General features: G+C 41.9%; 2 protein-coding genes across 3 annotated transcripts; one reads left to right on the forward strand and one right to left on the reverse strand.

Annotated features, from left to right (window-relative positions):
* Positions 1–38: 38 nt before the first annotated feature.
* Positions 39–16,058, reverse strand: GET3 (guided entry of tail-anchored proteins factor 3, ATPase). Its single transcript, XM_081180503.1, has 7 exons — positions 15,664–16,058; positions 14,291–14,438; positions 10,046–10,194; positions 8,293–8,443; positions 7,836–7,943; positions 1,943–2,140; positions 39–602 (listed from the first exon to the last, which is right to left on the reverse strand). The coding sequence occupies exons 1-7, from the start codon at positions 15,822–15,824 to the stop codon at positions 471–473; spliced, it is 1,047 nt and encodes a 348-aa protein (XP_081036629.1). The 5' UTR covers positions 15,825–16,058; the 3' UTR covers positions 39–470.
* Positions 16,059–16,209: 151 nt separating this feature from the next.
* Positions 16,210–22,322, forward strand: TRIR (telomerase RNA component interacting RNase). Of its 2 annotated transcripts, none has more exons than XM_081180567.1 (3): positions 16,210–16,692; positions 18,972–19,095; positions 20,074–22,322. In XM_081180567.1, exons 1-2 carry the CDS (start codon positions 16,438–16,440, stop codon positions 19,092–19,094), a joined length of 378 nt encoding a protein of 125 aa, XP_081036693.1. In that variant the 5' UTR covers positions 16,210–16,437; the 3' UTR covers position 19,095; positions 20,074–22,322. The 2 variants fall into 2 exon arrangements, with proteins under 2 accessions (XP_081036693.1, XP_081036692.1); XM_081180566.1 differs by having other exon boundaries at positions 16,368–16,692; positions 19,018–19,095.
* The last annotated feature ends 1,127 nt before the right edge of the window (positions 22,323–23,449 follow it).

Genomic DNA, 23,449 nt, shown 5'->3' on the forward strand with positions numbered 1-23,449 from the left:
AATTGAAGTGGCAGCCTGATAGACGAAAAACAGCAAACTACTTTCCCTTACAGTTTATTTACATACTTCCCATTAGCACGGGTGGCCTTAGTGCTGCAAGAATGTCAGTCTCTGTGTCATCATAGCACCTGACTTAGGACTCCAGCCAGAATGGCTGGAGACATGATCCAAGGAGAAGTCAGTGTGGAAGAGAAACAAAAAGTGACTCAAGTTTAAATTAGCTAGCTGGTCAAGTGAGGAGAAGGGATGTAAGGTGTAGATCACTTTGGGATGTTCCAAGATGTTAAGTAACAGGATTAGGGCAGAAACAAATTTTGCCTCTTCCAACCCCACCACAAGCCTCTCAACCACACAATTTCTATAGAAGAGAGGCTGCTGGAAGGGGAGGAGTTCCAGCAGATAAGGAGTGGGAAAGGGCAAGCACGGAATGATACAGAGGGGATATCAGTGGGAGCCAGTCCATAGGGGTTTCATTTTGCACTGGGTGGCTTGTAGGGCTCCAGTAGCAGACTTGAAAAGGTGTTGACTTTATCAGCCCCTCGCACTTCATGGGGCAAGAGTGGCAGCTTTACAATGTGAAAGTCTTCATAGAGGTCTTCCATCTGGAGGAGGAAAAGAAAGACAAATCAAAAGGAGCATCTAACAATTACAAACTTCTCATTGGGAATCAAGATGGAAGGATCTCAGCAGCAGTTCCCTGCTTGGTTGGAAAGTGTGCTCTGTTGACTTTGGAGGACCCTCTTCGCAACAGCAGTATGAAAAGTAATCCTCTTGCAGTCTAATGGCAATCTTAAACTAATTTTGAACAGCTTTACAGCTGGGCCCTTGGAAGACCTGGTACAAATTAACCAACCCTTGGTTTACTGAGTGAAGAAAGGAAGGACACATGGAAAAGGCACAAGTGGCAGAAAGAAAATCAGAGTACAGAGTACTGAAGAGGCAATGGGACAACTGGAGTGGGAAATGGAGGTTTTGGCCCAAGAAAAATGTGTAAAACATCCCCACAGCTTTTCAGGCTGAGTAATGAATGAAGAGATGGCAAGGGTGGAAGTCACAGAAAAAGGATACCATGATTAGAAAGAGGTGGATGGATACAAAGGCTGCAAAGATCATTCAAAGGGAAAGAAAAGGAGAGTGTAGAAAAAGCAAAATGGAATACAGAAGAAGCAGAAGCAACAAAATGGCAGAGAAAAGTGAAGCCTGTCTGTCGAGGCATTGGGGAAGGTCTGCATATTTTCCCTTTATAAAAACTACTCAAAACTACTATTAAAACATTCCCTTTCATTTTCAAAGAATAATAATAGTGAGGTTGGACTGAACAGAGATAAAAGTTATAGAAGAGAAAAATTCCACATTTCCACCTGAAGGCCAGATTCCACAAAGAGCAGCACATATGGAGGAGACCCGCTTCCTGCCTTCTTCAGCAGCCCAGTTGCCGGACCCATTTCTTAAACTGCCAGTGGCTACTGTTCACCTGGATATTTGCACCCCTCTAGAAAAGCTAAACACTTGCCGTGGCAATGGTAAGGGGAATGCTGGGAGACAGGAATTCTGAAGCTGAAGGTAAAAGTAGAATAGCAACCTTCAACCATTCAGAAGTTTAAAATAATATTGACCAAAGGGCTGGGGGTTATAAAGTTAGGTATGCAACTCAGAGTACATGGGGCAGGGCCGTAGCTCAGTGGCAGAGCATATGCTTCATATATGCCGTATCTCTCAGGTTCAATCTCCAGCACCTTCAGTTAAAAGGATCAGGTACCAGGTCATGAGAAAAGACCCCTCCCAGAGACCTTAACAGTCCATGTAGACAATATTAGGACCAGAAAAGATGGACCAGGGGGCTAAATCAATATAAAGCAGATCCATAGGCTTAGATTGGTGCCTGACTGCTGCCACTTCCCCAAAACGGACACTGAAAAATCTGAACAGTCTCTAGCCATACCTGGTCAAGGTATTTGGACTGGATTTTGTGCCGGGCCTCACACATCTTGCAGGGCTTCTCTGGGTCAGGGAAGACTAACTGATTGACTATGATATTGTGGGTGTCGATCTTGCACTTGGCCAACTCCTGGATGAGCCGCTCTGTTTCATACAGGGACAGGAACTCAGCAATACAAACACAGATGAATGTTGTTTGTTCCTGGGGAGGGGATAAAGTGCCATTAGTTAAAAAATGCAAATAAAATTGTAGGAGCTGGTCTCCCATCCCTGGGAGTTACCTGTGTGCTGCTGTCTCCCCCACAGTCCCTGTTTCCACCTTAAATTCTCAGCTTCTACATTCCTTCCACCACCATGATTTTTTTTTAGAGGAATAAGGCCAGAGGGCAAAGCAACAAAAGCTGTTGCCCCTCAGGAAGCAATATGGCCACTTGTCCTCAGGTTAGCTGCCACCTGAACACCTGTTCACATAGTCCACACCATATGTCACATCTATCTCTGGGTAAAGGGGATCAGCCACTGCAATCCCATCTTTTCCAGTTAAGTTCAGAAGGCACACAGATCACGTCTACAGAATCTGGAACTATCCTTTCACCAGCATGGTTGAGAAGAATGGCTGCAGTGTCTACTGTAGGGCACATGGGCAGCTGGTAACTTCCTTGCTCATCTAGGATAGGGACAGAAAAAGGAGACACAGCACTTATGCACCCTGCCTTGTTTCTTAGCTCATATAATAAAAAATAATAGTAATAATAATAATAAATTTTTATTTGTACCCTGCCCTCCCCAGCCGGAGCTGAGCTCAGAGCGGCTAACATCATATAAATAATACAATACGCATAAAAACAAGCAATCAATTGATTAAAATGCATCCCAAAATTAATTCAAATAAATTAAAATTAAAACTGGACAAATGACAATCCTCAGGTTAAAATTGAAAGCGGTTAATACTCGCCAGGACCAACTGTTTCCAGTGATATTATAAGGACCTGTGAGTGGGCTGGGAAACCTCCTTCGTGCTTGGTCTTATACAAGGAGAAAATGAGTCAGACTGAACCCTGACCAAAGGCCTGGTGGAACAGCTCCATCTTGCAGGCCCTGTGGAAGGATGTCAAATCTCGCAGGAACCTAGTCTCTTGTGAGAGCGTCCCACCAGGCCGGGGCCACAGCCAAAAAGGCCCTGGCTCTGGTCGAGACCAGTCTAATCTCCCTGGGGACGGAATCTTCAGGGTGTTGCTATGTGGGACATACCAGGAGAGATGGTCCCGTAGGTACGAGGGTCCTAGGCTGTATAGGGCTTTAAGGGTTAAAACCAGCACCTTAAACCTGATTCTGCACTCCACTGGGAGCCAGTGCAGTTCCACCAGGAGCCAGAGAAAGGGGGAAAGCACCCAAAGAGGCTGCTAGCCCCCATATTCTTTCAGTTCCTCCACCTGCTAGAAGGACAGAAAGGAACGAAGAGTGACTAGAATATGTTTATAAGGCTGCCTCTTCTTCCAGCCTTAAGAGTTTTAGCTTAAAGGCAGGAGCAACCCATAGCACACAGGGAGGAATTCAACGCAGCTCTATGACAAATGTTTTGCCAGCTCAAGCATTTCAGCCTGCCAGACAGAACAATCCCCTCTCTCTCCACCCCATGTGCAATTCTGAGGCTGCAAAGCAGTGGGGGGGAGCCCTGTTGAATTAGGGCAAATATTTGTTAGGGCTTCCACTTGTGCGACTTATTAGCTGAATCCTGCCCCCAGTCTCCAGTAGAAGACTCGAAATTTACCTGGCTATTTAAGGCAATTGCTGACTTGAGGTGACCAGCGAAGTGGCTAGCTGCAGGGTTAAATTATTTGTCTCTGCCCACCGATTGCTGCTAGACATGATCGCAATGCTTTGCCTAAGGAACACCCACACTTGCATAATTAACAGCAAAATGGACAATTAAATGCAGAACACCCAGCCTTTAACTACTCTAACATGCAAACATTACAAAGGACAAGGCTGACATGCCCACCTCAGTGCCCTACAAATAGCTCCCTAAAGTCATGTCACATCCCGTTTCCTTCAAAACCCTTCCCCATCTTTACAAGATATATTCCAAGCAATTAGGAACAGGGTGGGTGGCAGGCAAAAGTCCTGACAATTATAGCCACACCTGGATTTGCAAATGTTTTTAAAAGTTAAGGAACACTTCTATTACTAGAGATGCCTGCTGGCCTATTCTATCCTTAAGTCAAAACATGAAGATCCAATGCAGCATTCCTGCATCAAATAACTCATCTGTTGTCGACAACTCCCTACTTGCCCATATGGCCAATGGTGAAAGTTTGTTCAGCTAACAGTTGGGAGACAAAGCTTTATTATTATTATTATTCCTCTAAGGTAGAAAAAATGTGAGCTGATGGGACCCCGCTACCCCTGCTTCTCATTTTGTCACGATTTTTACTTCACTTCCTTTGTTAAATGCTATAAAGTTTACTTTTTTAAAAAATTACTCTGAGCAAGAGTCTAGTAAGAAAGTGTAATGTTCACAGGGGTATAACTAGAGCAGTTTACAACACAATGAGATTTGCAACATTTTGCAAGGGAAACACAATGTTCTTCTATGCCTTTGGGGCGAAAGGAGAGCCAGGAGGCATGCAATCCCTTCATTCCTGCTCCTTTACCATATCAGCTGTTATAGCAGCCGTGGAGCACATTGGTCACATAAGAATGCACAAGAACCCGTGTAGTAATACTATGCAATAGCTTCCACTAGCTGAGATTCACAAGTTGAACAACTGTTTAAGATTTATGTTTCTATCTTTTTAGGTTTCCTTCTGAAACTACAGCCAATACTCAGCAACCCAAAGCCAGAAAATAAAGCACAAACCCTGCAAAAAAAAAAATACCACCAGAGTGACTGACTGGCTTAGACATATTAGTTGGTCTCCCAGGATCTGAATGAAGCAGACTGTGGGCTTAATAAAGAATAAGCTAATATGCTAATACAGTTGTACCTTGGAAGTCAAACGGAATCTGTTCTGGAAGTATGTTTGACTTTCAAAATGTTCTGGAATCAAGGTACAGCTTCTGATTGGCTGCAGGAAGCTCCTGTAGCCAATCAGAAGCCGTGACGGACGTTTGGGTTCCAAAGAACGTTCGCAAACTGAAACAATCACTTCTGGGTTTGCAGAGTTCGGGAGCCAAAACGTTCATCTTGCAAGGCATTCGACCTCCAAGATACGACTATACCAAAGTTGAACTCCTCACCCCCACCAATTCCAAAAATCACTCCAGCCAGTACCAGCTGTTTCCTGTCAGTGTAACTGTACATTAGCAGAGGAGCTGCCATGAATGGAAAACACGTGCAAAATGTAGACTTGTCAGTGCTATGGAGGATTGTGTATGTGACATGCTCCTCCCCCCTCAGGTGGTCTTCCTGATCCAGCCCCAATCCAAGTTGGGTCAGAAAATCCCCATTTCAGGTCTCATTCTTTTTGTCACATAGCCACTTCACTCTAACTGGAAGTTTCTATTTTCAAATTGATTGCTGCTACAGTTGGAAAGATCAGGAAAAGTATCTGGATGCCCTGGCCTGGTTTGAACATTATATTAGAACAAACTATGGTTTAATCAAAATATGCATGTTTATTGCTCCACACCTTCCCTGCTCCTGCTGCAAAATAAGCCAGAACCTAGGTTATTGTGACATCTGAACTTTGGAGGCAAGCAAACTACACGCCAAATAGACAATGACAGTAAATAAGGATTACCGAGCGATAACCCTGCTCTACAAATAAAACTTAAGTTTCCTACATTTGCTTGCAGTCATGCACGGACTCCCCCTACTGTCAAAATTGTATTATAAGCTCCTTGTAGGAAGAGCCAAGATTTGTGAGCTTGAGTGCTCGGTCGTAAAGAGAGGGCATATGTGTTGTTGGCATAATGGAAACCTGGTTGAATGGAGACAACCAGTGAGATGTGGTTATCTTAGAATTCAAATTCTATAAGGAGGACAGGAAAGGGTATACTGGAAGTGGTCATGCTCTGCACATTAAAGAGGGCATAGAGTCCAAAAAGCCGGAAATCGCCAAAGGAGCAAACTCTCCCACAGAATAGTTGTGGGTGGCAACACAGAGGCCCCTAGATTAATTTAGCACCAGAGACATACTGCCATATATCATAATATCATTTACATCTTCAAATATGTAAAAGGCTGTCACATGGAAGATGGAGCAATGGATTCAAGTTACAAGAAAGGAGATTCTGACTAAACATCAGGAAGAACTTTCCATTGGAAGGTGGTGGACTCTCTTTCACTGGAGGTTTTAAAACAGAGGCTGGACAGTCATCTGTCGGATGCTTTAGCAGAAATTCCTGCATTGCAGGACGTTGGACTGGATGACTCGGGATCCCTTCCAGCTCTACAATTCTATGATTCTATAAATACAAAGGATGAGATTCTGTAGTAATGGGTGAATTCTGTTTGTTTGTTTCCTTCTTGTCATGAATCATAGAATCATAGAGTTGGAAGAGACCACAAGGGCCATCGAGTCCAACCCCCTGCCAAGCAGGAAACACCATCAGAGCACTCCTGACATATGGTTGTCAAGCCTCTGCTTAAAGACCTCCAAAGTAGGAGACTCCACCACACTCCTTGGCAGCAAATTCCACTGTCGAACAGCTCTTACTGTCAGGAAGTTCTTCCTAAAGTTTAGGTGGAATCTTCTTTCTTGTAGTTTGGATCCATTGCTCCGTGTCCGCTTCTCTGGAGCAGCAGAAAACAACCTTTCTCCCTCCTCTATGTGACATCCTTTTATATATTTGAACATGGCTATCATATCACCCCTTAACCTCCTCTTCTCCAGGCTAAACATGCCCAGCTCCCTTAGCCGTTCCTCATAAGGCATCGTTTCCAGGCCTTTGACCATTTTGGTTGCCCTCCTCTGGACACGTTCCAGTTTGTCAGTGTCCTTCTTGAAATGTGGTGCCCAGAACTGGACACAGTACTCCAGGTGAGGTCTGACCAGAGCAGAATACAGTGGCACTATTACTTCCCTTGATCTAGATGCTATACTCCTATTGATGCAGCCCAGAATTCCATTGGCTTTTTTAGCTGCCGCGTCACACTGTTGGCTCATGTCAAGTTTGTGGTCAACCAAGACTCCTAGATCCTTTTCACATGTACTGCTCTCAAGCCAGGTGTCACCCATCTTGTATTTGTGCCTCTCATTTTTTTTTGCCCAAGTGCATTGTATTGTTTGTTTTGACTGGAACACAAATATGCCCAGCCTGTGCGAGAGAAACTGAAGTCACCCTATCAGGGAACATGGTTTGTTGCTGACTTGCTGATCATGACTTATTAGAGAGCAACAAACCATGATTCCTGGTTCAGATGTAAGAAGGAAGCAAAGTCTTCATTCTGTTTACCATGTGCACAGAATGGAAGGAAGTCTGGCTTATCATTACATGCAAACATGGCCCCTGTCTAGATTTAAACAACATTCATTTTGACCTGACCTGACCTTGTTGCTGTTTCATGGAATGAACTAAGCAGAAATTGATCTCTGGCTACTTCCAAACATTAACCAGCTACATTTCAGTGTTCTTTTTCATTACTTGATAGAATATTATGCTATGAGAGAAGTCATCTTTAGCCTGATCATTCTAATGAACTAATATCATCTGGAAGACTGCAACTATTGAATGGACTGAAAATTAATATTACATTTGAGAAGGCAATTTAAAAAGTTTTGCAAAATTATAAAAAAACAAGTATATAAAAATAGCTAACTGAATTAATTAATGTTAAATCTAATGAAGCAGTCACAAATGTAAGCATGTTTCATCTTACTATACATTCCAAATTCACCTTTGCCAAGGGTGAAGCATCACCCCCCAACCCCTCATCTTTACAGAATACTTGCCGGATCCTTGAACTGCTCACTGACTGAGCGGATGACAGGGAGGGTTTCCTCCAGCTTGGAGGCCAGCTGGTCAGCATTCATGTCTCCCAGGCCAAGCATGTTGCACATCTAGTGAACAACAGAGAGGGAGTTGCAATGAGAGATTTCTATTAACAGACAACAAGTCACCCCTACATGTCCTGCAAGCAACAGAGGAGGGGATAAGCAAAACCTGCTTATCAGCTCAACTCAGAGTGACAAAGCCCAATACTCCAAGAGCAATAAGTGCTACTGTGTCCTGCAAGCAACCCAACAAATCAAATCGATTATTTCATGTTGCTCCTGAGTGTTGCAAGAATAATACTGGGGTCCATGCAAAAGCTTGCAAAGTGCCACATGGTGGAAATTTTTAAAAAGTTGTCTGGCACGGTCTTTTTTCCAGGAACGCCTCATTTTTCTGGCTCCTCTCCCATTTTACCTGTGATATGAAGGGACTGATCTGGTTCTTTATCTGCATCAAGCGGCCTAGCCCCCGCTCCACGATGGTGGGGAAATTGAGCAACCGTAGTGTGTGCCCAGTGGGTGCTGTGTCAAACACTACCACGGAGAAATTCATCCCTTTCACCAACCTGTGCAGGCCAGAGAAAGAACCATCAGCTGGAGCAGTTATAAATAGTCACCTCTTTCTTTATACTGACCTTCCCCAGCATACATATACACTCTAAGGTTCACTTAATGCTAGTGCTTTCTTTGCTCTGTGAATGAAAACTTTGTATGTGGAATCCATATTGTGCAACAACGGATGTTATGGAACTTTGGTGCACAAATTTGTCCAGTGCAAAAAATGATGCATAAATCACAAAAGGTTGAATCCAACATTAGCCATACTCATGATTAGAGTCATTGAAATTAATGGTCATGGCTAACTTAGGTGAGCCTACTTATTTGAACAACAACTGAAGTCAGCCCCTTACAGTGTTCAAAATTCCCATTGTTCTAGGCACATTTTGTGACAGGGAATTTCATTAGGGTGAGCAGTTTCTGAGCTCTGGGCACAATACTACGCCTAAGATTTCAGATTAAAACTACAGAGTAGAAGGAAAGGAGGACCTTTTTCTGCCTCCCCACTTCCAGCTACTCTTTGAAGACTGGAGAAGAGACCCTCTTAAGAATATTAGAGGGATGGGCAGGGGAAGGACTAGATTATGTGAAAAATGAACACAATACTTTAGCTGCAGTTCATTCATTTTCAGCTTTGTATTTCTGTTATTTAAAAAGTGCATTATTATTATTTATTTAATTTCTATACCGCCCTATACCTGAAGGTATCACACATTCCATTGTTGCGCCCATAACCTATGTTTAAGGTGCCATTTAGCTCCTATTTTCCGTATCTCAGTTTCTAACACTGGCCCTGTATGTATAGGAAAGTATTTAATGTTTTATTGTGCTTTCATATTTGTTGGAAGCCGCCCAGAGTGGCTGGGGTAACCAAAGTCAGATGAGCAGTGTATATATGCTGCGTGTGTGTGTGTGTGTGTGTGTGTGTCTATATATATATATATATATATGTAGGTTTTGGTGTCTTCGGGTGTCTTCCCGTGTAAGAGTTGGGGTGTCTAGGCGACGTTTCGACGAGGTCTCACTCGTCATCTTCAGGCTGGTGCTTTCGGCTTCTTGTTACTAGTAACAAGAAGCCGAAAGCACCAGCCTGAAGATGACGAGTGAGACCTCGTCGAAACGTCGCCTAGACACCCCAACTCTTACACGGGAAGACACCCGAAGACACCAAAACCTACATTCCTGTACCCGTGAAAATCTACGAAAGCATATATATATATATATATAGACACACACACACACCTAATTAGTACTACTACTATTATTACAGGAAGCCTACTTAGTTGGATACAAACCACAAATAATATAACAACTCTGTCCTTGTGCAAAGCATACTCAGTTACTATGCTGGACTATCCTAATGGCTAAACCATTAGGATTGGGATACCTCTGGCTAACCCAAACTTCATAATGGTGAACACAGTAAAATACCTTTGAAGTCTGGTCTTCTGCTTCTCAACCCAAAAACCGCTTTGAGGTTTGTTTGTTTTTTAACCCACAATCAAGCGGTGTATAAATTTTATGAAATAATAAATAAATAAATAAATAAATAAGCCTCCCACAGGCTAGAAAAGGTTAGAAGGCTTGATGATCCAGGCCACAGTTCTTACCGCATAACTTCTGCGTAGCTCATGGCCTCATCAATGCCAGGAAAGGCACTCATAGCCTCTTGCATCATCTTCTTGCCCATACTCAGCATGTTATCCTCCTCAAAGAACTCATCTGGAAGTTCAGCCACACCTAGGCTGGGATCAATCTCCTGAGAAACAAATAGAAGGATCAGCACCACTTTTCATAAAGCAAAAACAAAGTCATTCAGCCATTCTAAAAGAAGCATGTTTAGAACAGAGCTAAAACCGCAGATTTGTAGAACAATTCTTTCAATGTCTAGTCAAAGAGGCTTTCAAGCTAATGTTCATTATGTCGACTCAAAGTTAAAAGTAACACCACAAATAACTGATTTCTTTGTAATTTGAAGCTATTTTTATGCTTGTCACTGTGGATAACACGGAGGAAAAAGAAAGTGTAAATCCAGTAAAAGGCATACAATCAGCACTATGTCCAACATTGTCCAACATTGGACAATTTAGGGTATGCCTTTATCAAAACAGAGGAGATGATGCCCATATGGGAAGTGTGATTACTCTGAAAGAAAGCACAGTAGCAGAAAGCAAATCTTTTTAAAAATTGTTACAGCTCTCCAACACAAATAATAATGGGTGGCATTCAATACATTATTACAAATTTTCTATCTGTGCAAGCACATCAGCATCGCAGAATGAACAATCCCCCTCCTCTTCCCTGGTGTTCTGTTTGGGGGGTTTGTTTGACCCCTTCCCTCAGCCAGTTTCAAGGGGAAGAAGGAAAGCCCTGTTGCACAAACAGAAGCCCTTTTGCAAAGCTTCTGCTGATGGGGATTCTTAGGTGAATCCCACTCAAATGTTTTCTCCACCAAGACATAATATACAATTTGAGGATTGGGAAAAACTGTGGAAAGTGAATTTGAAATTTACAGATTGTTCTCTTTTGAAAGAAAATTACATGAAAATGGTGTATAGATGGTTTATCACACCAGTACAAATAGCAAAAATGTACAAAACTGGGTCAAATATATGTTGGAAATGTAAAGAAAAAGAAGGTACTATGTTTCATATGTGGTGGGAATGTAGAGAAGTTAAAAAAAAATGGGAAATGATATATAATGAATTGAAAAAAAAATGTTTAGAATGCAAGTCTAAGTTACAGATAAATTATCGAGGTTACAAACCACTACATTAGTCACATCTCTTAAAATGCAACGAAGAGAAACCAGTTAAACAAAATACACCATCATCTCCACACAGCCCAAGACACAGACATTTTGGTATGATAATCATGGGAGACATGAATGGTGTGGTCTCCACCAACATGGACAAGGCACAAAGACTAATAGTTACCAAAGAAGGGAGACTTCCTAGGACCTTTTTTGAAATGACTGAAAACATGGACTTGATAGATATATGGAGAACAAGGAACCCTCTGGAGAGAGAGGGAACCTTTTTCTCCCAAGCAATGATGACCTGGACCAGAATTGATCAAATCTGGATTACTAGTGGCATGGCTCCAAAGATCAAGAAGGTAGAAATCTGCCCAAAAACTTGCTCCGACCATAACGCCGTGAAGATGGAAATGAAACTTACAACAACTGGTCAATTTAGATGGAGAATGAATGACACCCTCTTTCGAGACAAGGAGATCCTTATGAAGGCCCAAAAAACTTTAAAAGACTATTTTGAAATAAATTTGAGGGCTGACGTGGAGAAAAGAGTGATCTGGGACGCAAGCAAAGCGGTGATGCGAGGCTTCTTGATTCAACAAAACTCAATAAAGAGGAAAAAACAAAATGAGAAAAAAGAAAAGATTTTGGAAAAGATAAAGGAAGGAGAGAAAAAATTAAGAGCAAAACCAAAGTCCCAGGAGATTTTAAGAGAGATTAAGTTATATCAAACACAATATATGGAACTGATGAACCAAGAGATTGAATGGAAGATAAAGCAGATGAAGCAAAAGACATTTGAATCAGCAAATAAATGTGGCAAACTTCTGGCATGGCAACTGAAGAAAAGGCAGAAACTAAATACAGTTACAAGCCTAGAAGTGGATGGAAAGAATATATCTAAACCTAATGAAATTAGAAATTGCTTCTTGAGTTATTTCAAAAAACTTTACACTCAAGGCCCGCAAAATGAAGAAGATATAGACAAATTCCTTGATAAATATGGATTACAAAAAATCTCTCATCAAAGTAAGATGGATCTGAACCAGAGAATAACAGAACAAGAGATAGAGGCTGCCATTCAGAATATGCAACTGGGCAAATCTCCAGGACCAGATGGACTGACTTCAAGATACTACAAATCGCTGAAGGAATGGTTGATTCAGCCGCTAAAAGAAGTCTGTAATGAGATCCTTGAGGGAAAAAAGGCACCTGAATCGTGGAAAGAAGCATATATTTCACTCATACCAAAGACAGAGACTGAAAAGACTCAACTGAAGAACTACCGCCCAATATCACTACTTAATGTGGATTACAAAATTTTTGCAGACATTTTGGCAAAAAGATTTAAAAAAGTGCTGATGGAGAAGATTCATATGAACCAAGCAGGCTTTCTCCCAAAAAGACACCTAGCAGACAATGTAAGGAATATAATAGACATTTTGGAAAAGCTAGAGGTGAATATAAATACTAAAGCAGTACTGATTTTTGTGGACGCGGAGAAAGCCTTCAACAATATTTCTTGGAGCTTTATGATAAAGAATCTTCATGGGATGGGGGTAGGCCAAGGTTTTGAGAATGGTATGGCTGCAATATATTCTGAACAAAAAGCTAAATTGATTGTAAATAATGTAGTAACTGAGGAACTTAAGATAGAAAAAGGAACACGACAGGGGTGCCCAATTTCCCCATTACTCTTCATTTCAGTTCTGGAGGTGTTGCTGAATATGATTAGGAATGACCAGCAGGTTAAAGGAGTGCAGGTCGGAGCTAAACAGTATAAGTTAAGAGCATTTGCAGATGACCTAGTACTGACTTTGCAAGAGCCAAACACTAGTACAAAAAAGGTCTTGGAAATAATCCAACAGTTTGGCCAGGTAGCTGGATTCAAGTTGAATAAGCAAAAAACCAAAGTTCTAGGGAAAAATTTAACAGATATGGAAAAAGAGAAATTCCAAGAGGAGACAGGGTTGACGGTCGTCAAGAAGGTGAAATACCTAGGGGTCTATCTGACATCCAAAAATGCGAATTTGTATAAGGATAACTATGAAAAATGTTGGTCAGAGATTAAAAAAGATCTAGAAATATGGTCAAATTTGAAATTGTCAATGTTAGGCCGAATTGCAGTGATTAAAATGAATGTATTGCCTAGAATGTTATTTTTGTTTCAGACCTTGCAGATTCTTGATAAGATGGAATGTTTCAAGAGGTGGCAGAAAGATATTTCGAAATTTGTCTGGCAGGGCAAAAAGCCCAGGATTAAATTTAAAATATTGACAGACGCTAAAGAAAGAGGGGGTTTTGCCCTGCCGGACTTAAAATTGTACTACGAGGCAGCAGCTTTCTGCTGGCTGAAAGAATGGATGCTCCTCGAGAACACAGACATTTTAGATCTGGAAGGTTTTAACAATGCTTTTGGTTGGCATGCATATCTATGGTATGACAAAATCAAGCTGCATAGTGCCTTTAAAAATCACATTGTTAGAAAAGCATTGTTCAATGTTTGGATAAGATATAAAGATCTGTTGGAAAATAAAACCCCTAGATGGGTGTCACCAGTGGAGGCCAAGGCAGTGAAGAAACTCAATATGGAGGTCGGATGGTTATCTTAAGGACTATTATAAACTTAATGAATGTTAGAGTGTTGTGGTTTTCAGGAACAAAGGGATACAGTGATATAAGGTCAGAATATAGAGATGACAAAGATGACAGAGGTTGGAAAGTAACAAATGGGAGTTGCTATAAAATTATGGACATTGGGATGCAGAAAGGGGGGGTATGGGGAAGTCCCAGAAAAGAGGTTTATGAAAACATGATATGAAATTATACGTGTATGTTTGTCTTTTTAAGTGTTTGTTTGTTCTATAAAATTTTGTAAAACCAATAAAAATTTTATAAAAAAAAAAAAAGACACAGACATTTTGGAGGAAAACTTCAGTTGGTTTACTTGCCTTATTGCTACATATCATAATCTATTCAGTGTGAAAGAGCAAGAACAGAAAAAAGAATGTTTTCACCCCCTGCCTGATCTTTTCTTATATGTAGTAAGAACCATATTTTTTTGCTCAATACTACCCAGTCCCTTCAGAGGAACACTCACCATGGCAAAAAGGTTATCATATCCCTTTACTTTGGTGGGGACTTTTGAAAATTTCTGGTCGAAAGCATCTGATATGTTATGAGCAGGATCGGTGGAGATGATGAGGACACTCTCCCGCACTTTGGACAGCTGCACAGCCAGGCTGCAGCTAGATTCAGGAAGTAAAGCAATGTGCAGTTATTAACATCACAAAAGAAAATACATACAAACATAGAACATAAGCTCTTCAGCTATCACAGTCTTAGTAGGTCTGTTTGGATTTGTCCACCCTAAGAGATTATGATCCAAAGACTTCCAACTTTGCTTCTCTACGGAGGTGCTTACTTGTCACAGACAAGTAGCTACTCAGAAGCAGCCAAATCATATGCACATTGGCTTAGCAAAACAGCTCACTCCTGAGTAAGTGTGCAGAGAATGACAGCTTCAGCTATTTAACTTGTGATACCCCTCTCTTTCAAGACAGGTTACCTCCTCCCCCCCCCCACAAAAAACCAGGCCAAATAATATATTAATGAGTTTATTATGAGTCACCACAAAGTAAATCTAAAATATATTGAAAGCCCACACTTTAAAAGGTTTAACCCTAGACATCAAAATCCAACACACACACGCACCAGCCAAAATTTAATAGCCTCTAATACTTGTGTTCTAAGTTCTGATCTACAATTTTAAAAATCTTTATGAAGAAAAGGCATTGCACAATGGGAAACCTACCACTACAAGGTTATTCCACAACAGCAAGGCTAATATAATCAAGAAGGTATTGTTGGCAGAGTTGCACAAGGAAGTAGGCAAGCTACAAATTAAGTTAATCCAAGCCATTTGGGGGTTTACAAGATAAAGCTATGCCTGGAAGGCAGTGAGGATTCAGTCCAAGTACCAGAACAATTACATTCTTCAGAATTTGTCTGAAAATGCATTCTACTCTAAATGAAGCTTTCAGTCATCAAGGACAACCACACATAAAAGCAGCTTCAAATACTTAGCCTTGAGATTAAGAAAGCATAAATGACTGTCAAAATATGAATCTGAAAAAGGAAGGCACCCAACCCCTATGCTTCTACTCAGTTTCATCCAGTCTCGCATCTAAAGCAGGGTGCCCCAAATCCCATGATATTTACGTACAGTGGCATGAAGGTGCATACAATTCGCTTGCCTAATAAGACACTATTCTCCATAGCTTAATGAGATGCGGACGTTCAACAGGTAGAGCTTTTGCCAGCAGAGGTTCAGCGATATGAAAGCTGCGCTTGCTGGGTTTCTGCCTGTCACACAGCTCCTGAAAAGGCACAGCAGCAGCTGCCAAGGAGAGAGAAAGGCGGAGGCAGCAATGTCTGCCATCCCTCCCAACGACATCTCCCCGACCAACTCACCTGCAGGTGGTCTTGCCAACGCCACCCTTCCCTCCGACGAAAATCCATTTCAGGCTCCGCTGCTCGATGATGTTGCTCAGTGTCGGCTCCAGCGGCTCCACGTCTGGTGCGTCCTCGAACTCATCCGCCTCAGTCGCCAACCCAGATGCCGCCGCCGCCATCTTGAAACCAAAATCACGTGACAAGATGCAGAGCTACACCATCTTGTAGGGAGATTCAGATTGGTTGTCCCCGCTCAGCGCCTTCGCTCATTAACAGGAAGCAAGGCGCGCAAGTACCCTTCCCGACCTCGGCCTGCTCTTCAGATCCTTCAATCACACAAGGTGCTCAAACCGGTGCGTCACAAAAAGGTTGAGTAAGACAGTAATAGCACCCCTTCCTAGCCGGCTGATATGGTCTTGCCCACACTTGTCTTATCTCAGCCTATTGGCCGGCAGCTTCCTTTCTTGATTGGCTCCTGAACCCCTTTCTGAAGGAGCTCCCACCCACCCCACACGCCCGCCTCTCGCTGTTTCTGATTGGTAAAGTGCTCACTCCATCATCGATTTCCTCCAGGCTGCGGCCCGTTATCTTTTTTGATTGGCTCATAAGGCCTGTCAGTATCCCGCAGGGCGGACGCGCCGGGTCGGTCTGCGATACTTCTCCTTTTTTTTTGACGTGCGTGGGCAGCCTAGCAACGTCGCCTCTCCCGTCGTGCTTTGCGGCGCCGGCCTCGTCACCGCTCCCCACCGTGCTCCAGGGCGCGTACGCTCAAGGCAGGGAGGGCGGCGCAAGATGGCGGCGGCGCAAGGCAGGGGCCCAGGCTCCGAGGCGGCCGGGCCAGGCGGAGTGAACGTGTTCGCCAACGACGGCTCCTTCCTAGAGCTCTTCAAGCGGCGCATGGAAGAGGCCGCCGCCGCGGGAGGGAGGAGCGGACCGGGAGCGGGGAAAGCGGGGGCCGAAAAGCAGAGAGAGACCGAGTCTCGGCCGGAGCCGCCCGGGGAACAGGAGCCGCCGGAAAAGAAGCGGAGCGGGAGCGCCCTCAGCTTCGTAAGGGATCCGGGCCCTGACACCCCCTCCTCCCCTTTCCCTTGGCTTACTCTTCTTCGCTTTCTGCCTCCGCCCTCCCCAGACCCCAAAGGACCGAGGCGCTGGCTGGCGCCTTCTGCCTGCCAGTTTTCATCTCCTTTCCTGACATGGTCGCGTGTGTCCTTAATAGGTGCTTGGCAGGCAGAAGTTCAACGGGTGAAGCACTTCCTCACCCCTGTAAAACGTTATCTCTTCTCCTCCCCCCAGTATTTCTGTTACGGTAGCGGAATAATATTACTAGGAGCACTGTTAAATTCTCTTCTTCCTCCGAGCTCTCGACAAAGGTTTTCAAAGCTCACTTTAATTCACGTTATAAATTTAAGTCCGATGGACATGGATATTTAGTGCTGATCCCCCTCGCCCGGTAATATATAGCATAGGTGTATGCAGCAAGCAATTTTTAAAATGTCTGTTGACAGTGGTTGCATACTATAGTGGACATATGTCATTGCTGTGCAAGTTAATGTTTTACTGGGTTTGTTCATATTGATTGTGGACTTGAAAGTAGGCAGTTCTAGAATACTTCTGTAAGTGCTGTCCCCAATAAATGTTGGGAGGCTATTTTTACTTAACTAGTCCTAATCTCAGTCTATAAAGTAAACATCAAAATCCTTTTTATTCTCTGACCATAAACATATTTGCTCAAAAACTCATTCATTTCAGTGTGCCTTATTTCCAAGTGGGTGAACTTCAAGTTCCAAGCTTGCATTTTGGGGTTCTTAATAATCCTGCCCCATGACAGAACTACCTGCTGCTGTGCATTTCTAAAAATCAAAGCCATTCAGTAGCCACAGCCAAAATAATCCAACAAAATTATGACTTTTTTAAAAAAAAATCTACTGAATCTTAACTTGGGACAGGTAAAAGTGCAAGGTGCAAAGTAAATATTTGGATAAACATTCTCTTTTCTGCCTCCTTCTGAGAAATTAAAAGTGTCAATCCTGATGTGTGTAATATAGATTCAAATTGGAAGTAGTAGATCTAGAAGGCCATCCTGTGAACTGCAAGTAAAATACCACAACATAATGCTTTGATTTAGCTGTGTTTTGGAGAACCATCTGATAGAGACTGATATAGGCATTATATGAAAACAAAGGAACTGAGGTGTATTAAGATAAACTAGGCCCTTTTTCTTAAAGCAAACCAGGAGTTTCCCCTGCTTTAAACAGCTGTTGCAAGTAAATGGGGCTTTTGTCTAGCATATGGAAGTTTTTCTGCATAGATAGTATCATGCTTACAACAGAATGAAATCCGTTAAACATCCGTATTGGTGTGATAATTCTGAAGTAAGCTGCTATTTGGTTCGCAGCTGGATAGAGAAGAATGCAAATGTAACTGTATTCTCTATTGGTTTAGCATTAATAACATAGCCTGTTATAGAAAAGGGGAGGCTACTCAGAATAGAATAACAACAAGGTGCTCTGTGTTTACTAAAAAATAAGCTGTTGAGTTCAGTGGGAATTAATACCAGGTTATTGTGTATGGAATTGCAGCCTAAGAGTAACAAAATTAGTATTTTTTCCCTTTCAGTCTTATGAAACCTGGAGTCTCTAGATAGAGGATTCTTGGAGATGGAGCATACGTTTGGTCATATGGCATTACTGGCGCTATGAATAGGAAGAGCATAAGGGGCATTTACTGCAGGAATTTCATGATGTGAGCAGGGTGCTGATAGTGGACATTGAAACCCTGCTCTCGTTCCTTAGTTTTTAGCAGAAGGACCCCATCTGTTTTCATGCTTGTTTTTTTCAAAATGAAAGCTGACATTTCATATCTTAAGCCTCGAGCTGCTCTTAGAAATCCATTTTTTGTTTTATGGAGATTTTACAGATTTATAGAATGACAGTAGCACACAGCCCCTCCCTAGACAGGAATAAGACTGACTCTGCCAACTTGATTGTCCTTGTAATTATTAGGAAATCAAACAGTTTCATGTATGTTGTGACGTTTTAGGGGAATGTGAGTGGAAGTTCAGTGTTGATCCTATTTTCTAATGGACATTGAGCCTGGAAAGCATTCAGAATACTTCATTTTTTTATAAAATGTGTCTTTTAATGTTTGGGCTAATCTGTACAGATGTATTGGTGAACACTGCTAAGGTGCCCTTTTACCCTCCTAGCACAACGGTGTAGGTAACGCTCGGCAGCTCTGTACTGACTGACAGGTGTGATGGCGAGCTAAGATGATCTAATTGAAGGACTCCCTATACCGTTATATAGTGGGCAACATTCCCCTTGCAGCTCCCAGGCTCGTATAACGGTTGCAGTCTTCTGTCCCTTCACCCAGGTGGGCAAGCGGAGAGGGGGCAGCAAGCTAGCCCTGAAGACAGGAGTGGTAGCCAAGAAACAAAAGACAGAGGATGAGGTAAGTTAGCATGAACCTCATTTATGTCAGCTTGACAGCCCATGGGGCAGCAATGCTTTTGTTTCCATTTCAGCAGGAATGGAAGTTGAAGCTAATATTCTTCTCCCTCATGCTATCTTAAGTTTGGCACTGGTGTTGACCTTCCATCTTTAGGGAAATGGCCATCTTTGGAGTGTGAGAAAATTTGTAGAAGAATGATTTTTGGCCTCTTCTAGAATCTCAGGGGCAGGTTGCTTTAATTTGTGTATGTGAGGGGAGGGAGAGAGAAAGAGACAACCCACAGAAAGAATATGAACTCTGCAATAATGGCAGTGGCAGCCCTTCAATGAAAAACTGCTATATAGGTCTGCAGGAGCAGCAGAAGAGTACTTTATTTCTTGTTCCTGCTTCAGTTGTGATAATAGCAATGAAGCTGGAAGCTTGTGTTCTTCCTTAGTAGGAAAGGTGCTTGTCAAGTGAACTGAAGAACTGATATTTCCTAGTTAAGTGTTACGCTTCCCTGTCTATTTCATTTTTGTAAACAGGGTTGTTTCAAATGCTGCATGTACAGAGTTCCTCTTGCATAATAGGACTCCCATCCTTCTCGCATGCACCTTCAAAATCTGCTGCAGAGGGTCCTTGTGAGGACTAGAAAGGAGAAGATGGGAACGTCTGTTACAGCAGCACTGACTATGACCCAGTGCTTTTAATTCCAATGAGATAATGGGAGATCAAGTACCTTTGTCTTCACAATATTATGTGGTAGGTTAGACTAAAGAGATGTTGACTACCCCAGTGTCATACTGTGAGGTTTATAGCTGAGCAAGAATTTGAACCTGGGGCTCCCTAGTACAATACAACCCACAGACTCCTAGTTAGATGGTTAGGTTTATGCCATTGTTTTTTGAGAGTTAATGTTTTCTGTATATGGTATGCTTCTGAATAAAATAATATGAGATATGTAACATTTCATTTTTGCCTCTCCTGTTTTGTTTGTAGGTTTTGACAAGTAAAGGTGATGCGTGGGCCAAATATATGGCTGAAGTGAAAAAATACAAAGCCCACCAGTGCAGTGATGATGATAAAACCCGACCTTTGGTGAAATAACTCTCATCTCCAGCTTGGACTTTCTCTGATGTACATAATTATTTAAAACGTCAAAGGAGAGTAGCTCTGCCCCACAGACTGAATGCTGCCACGGCAGCAGGTGACTTGCCATGCTTTTATATCTGGGAATTTAGAGCCTCCTTCATTGGTTCATTTATTGTTATCTTCTTTCTTCTGAGAACTAAGAACTTTGACTTAGTTGCAGGATTTTTTAATTTGTAATCCCCAAAATAGTGGAATTGGTTTGATATGTCTTTCCCTGAATCACCAGGCAACATACCATGCCCACAAAATCTTTAGCATTAAACCTTTGCTTAACACTTCCAGTACTCCTCAAGTTTCCACAATGGGATAAGCTAAATGGATCCGTTTTGCCAAATGCATTATCTGTTTCTGTTGAAGATGAACTTAACATGTGGTCACAATTTCCAAATCCGCATTGCAGACAACAGTAATTCCAGAACACTTTGATGAAAAGGTGACCAGTGCTGAGTTCCTTGGTATGCTTAGTATCTGACAATTCTGTGGGTGCATTTCTGCTTCTGTTTTTTCCTCTCCATTTCACTGTACAATACAGTGCGTTATGTGGTTTTATTCTGAATTCCAGTTGCTGCTGCTTAAGCTCATTCCTTGCCTTCTGCTATGCATGCTCCAATTTAGCACTGCGGATTATGTTGTGCCTATCTCTTAGCTAAGAAGGTAGAAACTTGGTCTGCACTTAAACCCAATATTAGGAGAAAAATTGGCTAAAATTACAACAAACGTGCTCTGGGTCAAATGGAATTTCCAGATATCATGATTCTAGCCTTTGACTAGCCCCTCTGTTCCAGTCCTGGGCTTTGTGGCCAGAGTTCTTTGAGAAAGGCTGTTTGTCTAGCAGTTGTTTGCTGTGTGCATGGGAGCCTATGTTTCTCTTTTTTTATTCTCCATTTAGACTCCTTATACTTTCAGTGTAGTGTACTAAAGCTGAAACTCAGATAGTTTCTGCAGTGATGTGAGTTCTGTCACTGAGAGTAACTGGGGATGACAACTTCATAGAAAGGCCTCAGGTACATTCTTAGCAGTTGGAATGTCAAGAAATGAGAATACAAACAAGACCTTTTCTAGGATAATTTATAGCCCCAAATTTTTGTGTTGAGGGTGCAGTTGGGCTTATGTTTGAATCTTACTCCATTTGTGCCATTTCCTTTTCATGGAACAGGCGCTTTGTGTCAGAGAACAGATATGAAATACCCAACTTCTGCTCAATGCAAAACATACTTGCAGAAGATTTTTAAGCTGAAGGAAAACCAGCTGAAGTTTTATATTCTCATCTAGGAGAGGCCTAAAGGGTGTGTGTTATGTTATTGAACAGCCTTTAGGCCAAATGTTTTATATATAAATGCCCTCTCTGCGGAAAAGGTCACTGCTTTCTACCAATCAGAGCACTCTGATGGTTGTGTAGGACATGGGAAGTGGAGGAAATACTGGATTGAATCCTGTCTGCAACCCCCAAATCTGCTTTGGATGTTTGGGGGAAATCTCAAAGCAGATTTTGGGAGGGAGGTAGAGGCAGGAAAGGGAGTGGAAGTTCCATGGTGTGAGCAGAAGTCATTCTGCTAATACAATGATTCTGTTGGGTACAACCTAACACTCTTGTTTAATTAGTTATGTACACTTGCTGGAATCTCAGCTGACTTGAGTCCTGTTCAGACCTTTATTCAGCAGAAGATCTAGATGGGGTGTGTACATCTATATGTGTGTAGGCTCTTCAGTGTGATTAGGAAACCTAATCATGTGGCAGAAACTTTCATACATACGACCGTATGCATGTCAAACACTATTTCAGACCTGAATAGGTAGAGATTTGGGAAAGGGCTGGAAGACATCACCACCTGCTATATTCAGTTTGAGGTAGTGTCTGAAAGGGGCTCGGGGTGGTCATATATGAGACTTTACTGTTTAAAGCCTGAAGCAACTTGGAAGGGTTAAATATTTTACTGGTATCTGGTTACACACCTGTTATAAAGTGGTGGCAGTTTGCTTCCTTGTTCTACACTAGATCAGACTCCTTTATTGCTTTTGACCACAACCTGGCTTAGAGCACTGATAATCATTCTTACTACTAGCTTTTTAAAATAAAATTCTGTTGTGGATATTGATTCGCTAGCTTTGTCTTGTTTCCTTTCTATTTCTTTTTTATGATAAAAGGTATTTTTACTTATACAGGTAAGTGACCTGTTTGCGTGTAGTCACTTGAAAAGTGACGGCCAGCAGATGGGTTGTTTTGGACCCAGTAGAGGGTGGAATGGGGACAGGGTGGGCTTATGCGCACTTCTCTGAAGAGTGCAAATGCCAAGAACGCAACCCCTGTGCAAATGGGGAGTTGCCTGTATAACCTATGGCTGTGTAAGTACCTTTCAGAGGTAATCATGCTACTCTGTTGCAGCAAAAACAGTAAATATGTGGCACCTTGAAGACTTAACAAATATATTAGTGGTATGTACATTTGTGGACTAAAGTACATGATCATATGCAAGAAGTGTTATGTTTTTAATTTTATACACAGACATTGGTAGTGGAGTTAGGAGGATATAAAATGCAAGAGACATTAAAATTTTTGTTAAAAATTAATGTATGTAAAATCAATAGTGACTCATCACTGCTTTGTGAATATTCACTAATGATTTTTATGTATTTAAGTTTTAACATAGGAAATTCTAAAAGGCACAAACTAGACTAACTACACTGCTAATAGTTCTCCCTCTCCTATCACATGCATGTGGAATCCAATGTGATATAGTGGTTGAGAGTGCTGGACCTGGGGCTTGGAAGATGAACATTCAAATCCCCATTTGACCATGAAGTTCATTGGATGACCATGGGCCAATCACTTTCTTTCAGCTTAACAGGCTACAAGGATAAAATGGGGGAAAGGCAAACTATGTACACTCCTTGAACTCTTCATAGTAAGTAGAGGATATAAACTTTTTTTTTAGCTTAGGATAACTTTATGCATCTGGTGATGGTGTAATTGCACTTTGCTAGGGAACATTTCCAGAGGTCAAGATTCATAGACTGTTCATTCACTATTCTGGAAAAATATGTGGTTAAAGAATGAGCTAATAATAGCTGGGGTATGAAAATATAGCTTCACATTCATTGCGGTTACAACAGTTGCATGATATATTCATCTTTATTTCTAGGTGTTGCTGCTTGTTCTTTTCAAAACACAATGATAGATAACCCATACTGTATATTTTTGTGCACTGTGAAATTTATTTGAAAG

This window comes from Podarcis bocagei, assembly GCF_964188305.1.
Source record: "Podarcis bocagei genome assembly, chromosome: 2".
Taxonomy (NCBI): domain Eukaryota; kingdom Metazoa; phylum Chordata; class Lepidosauria; order Squamata; family Lacertidae; genus Podarcis; species Podarcis bocagei.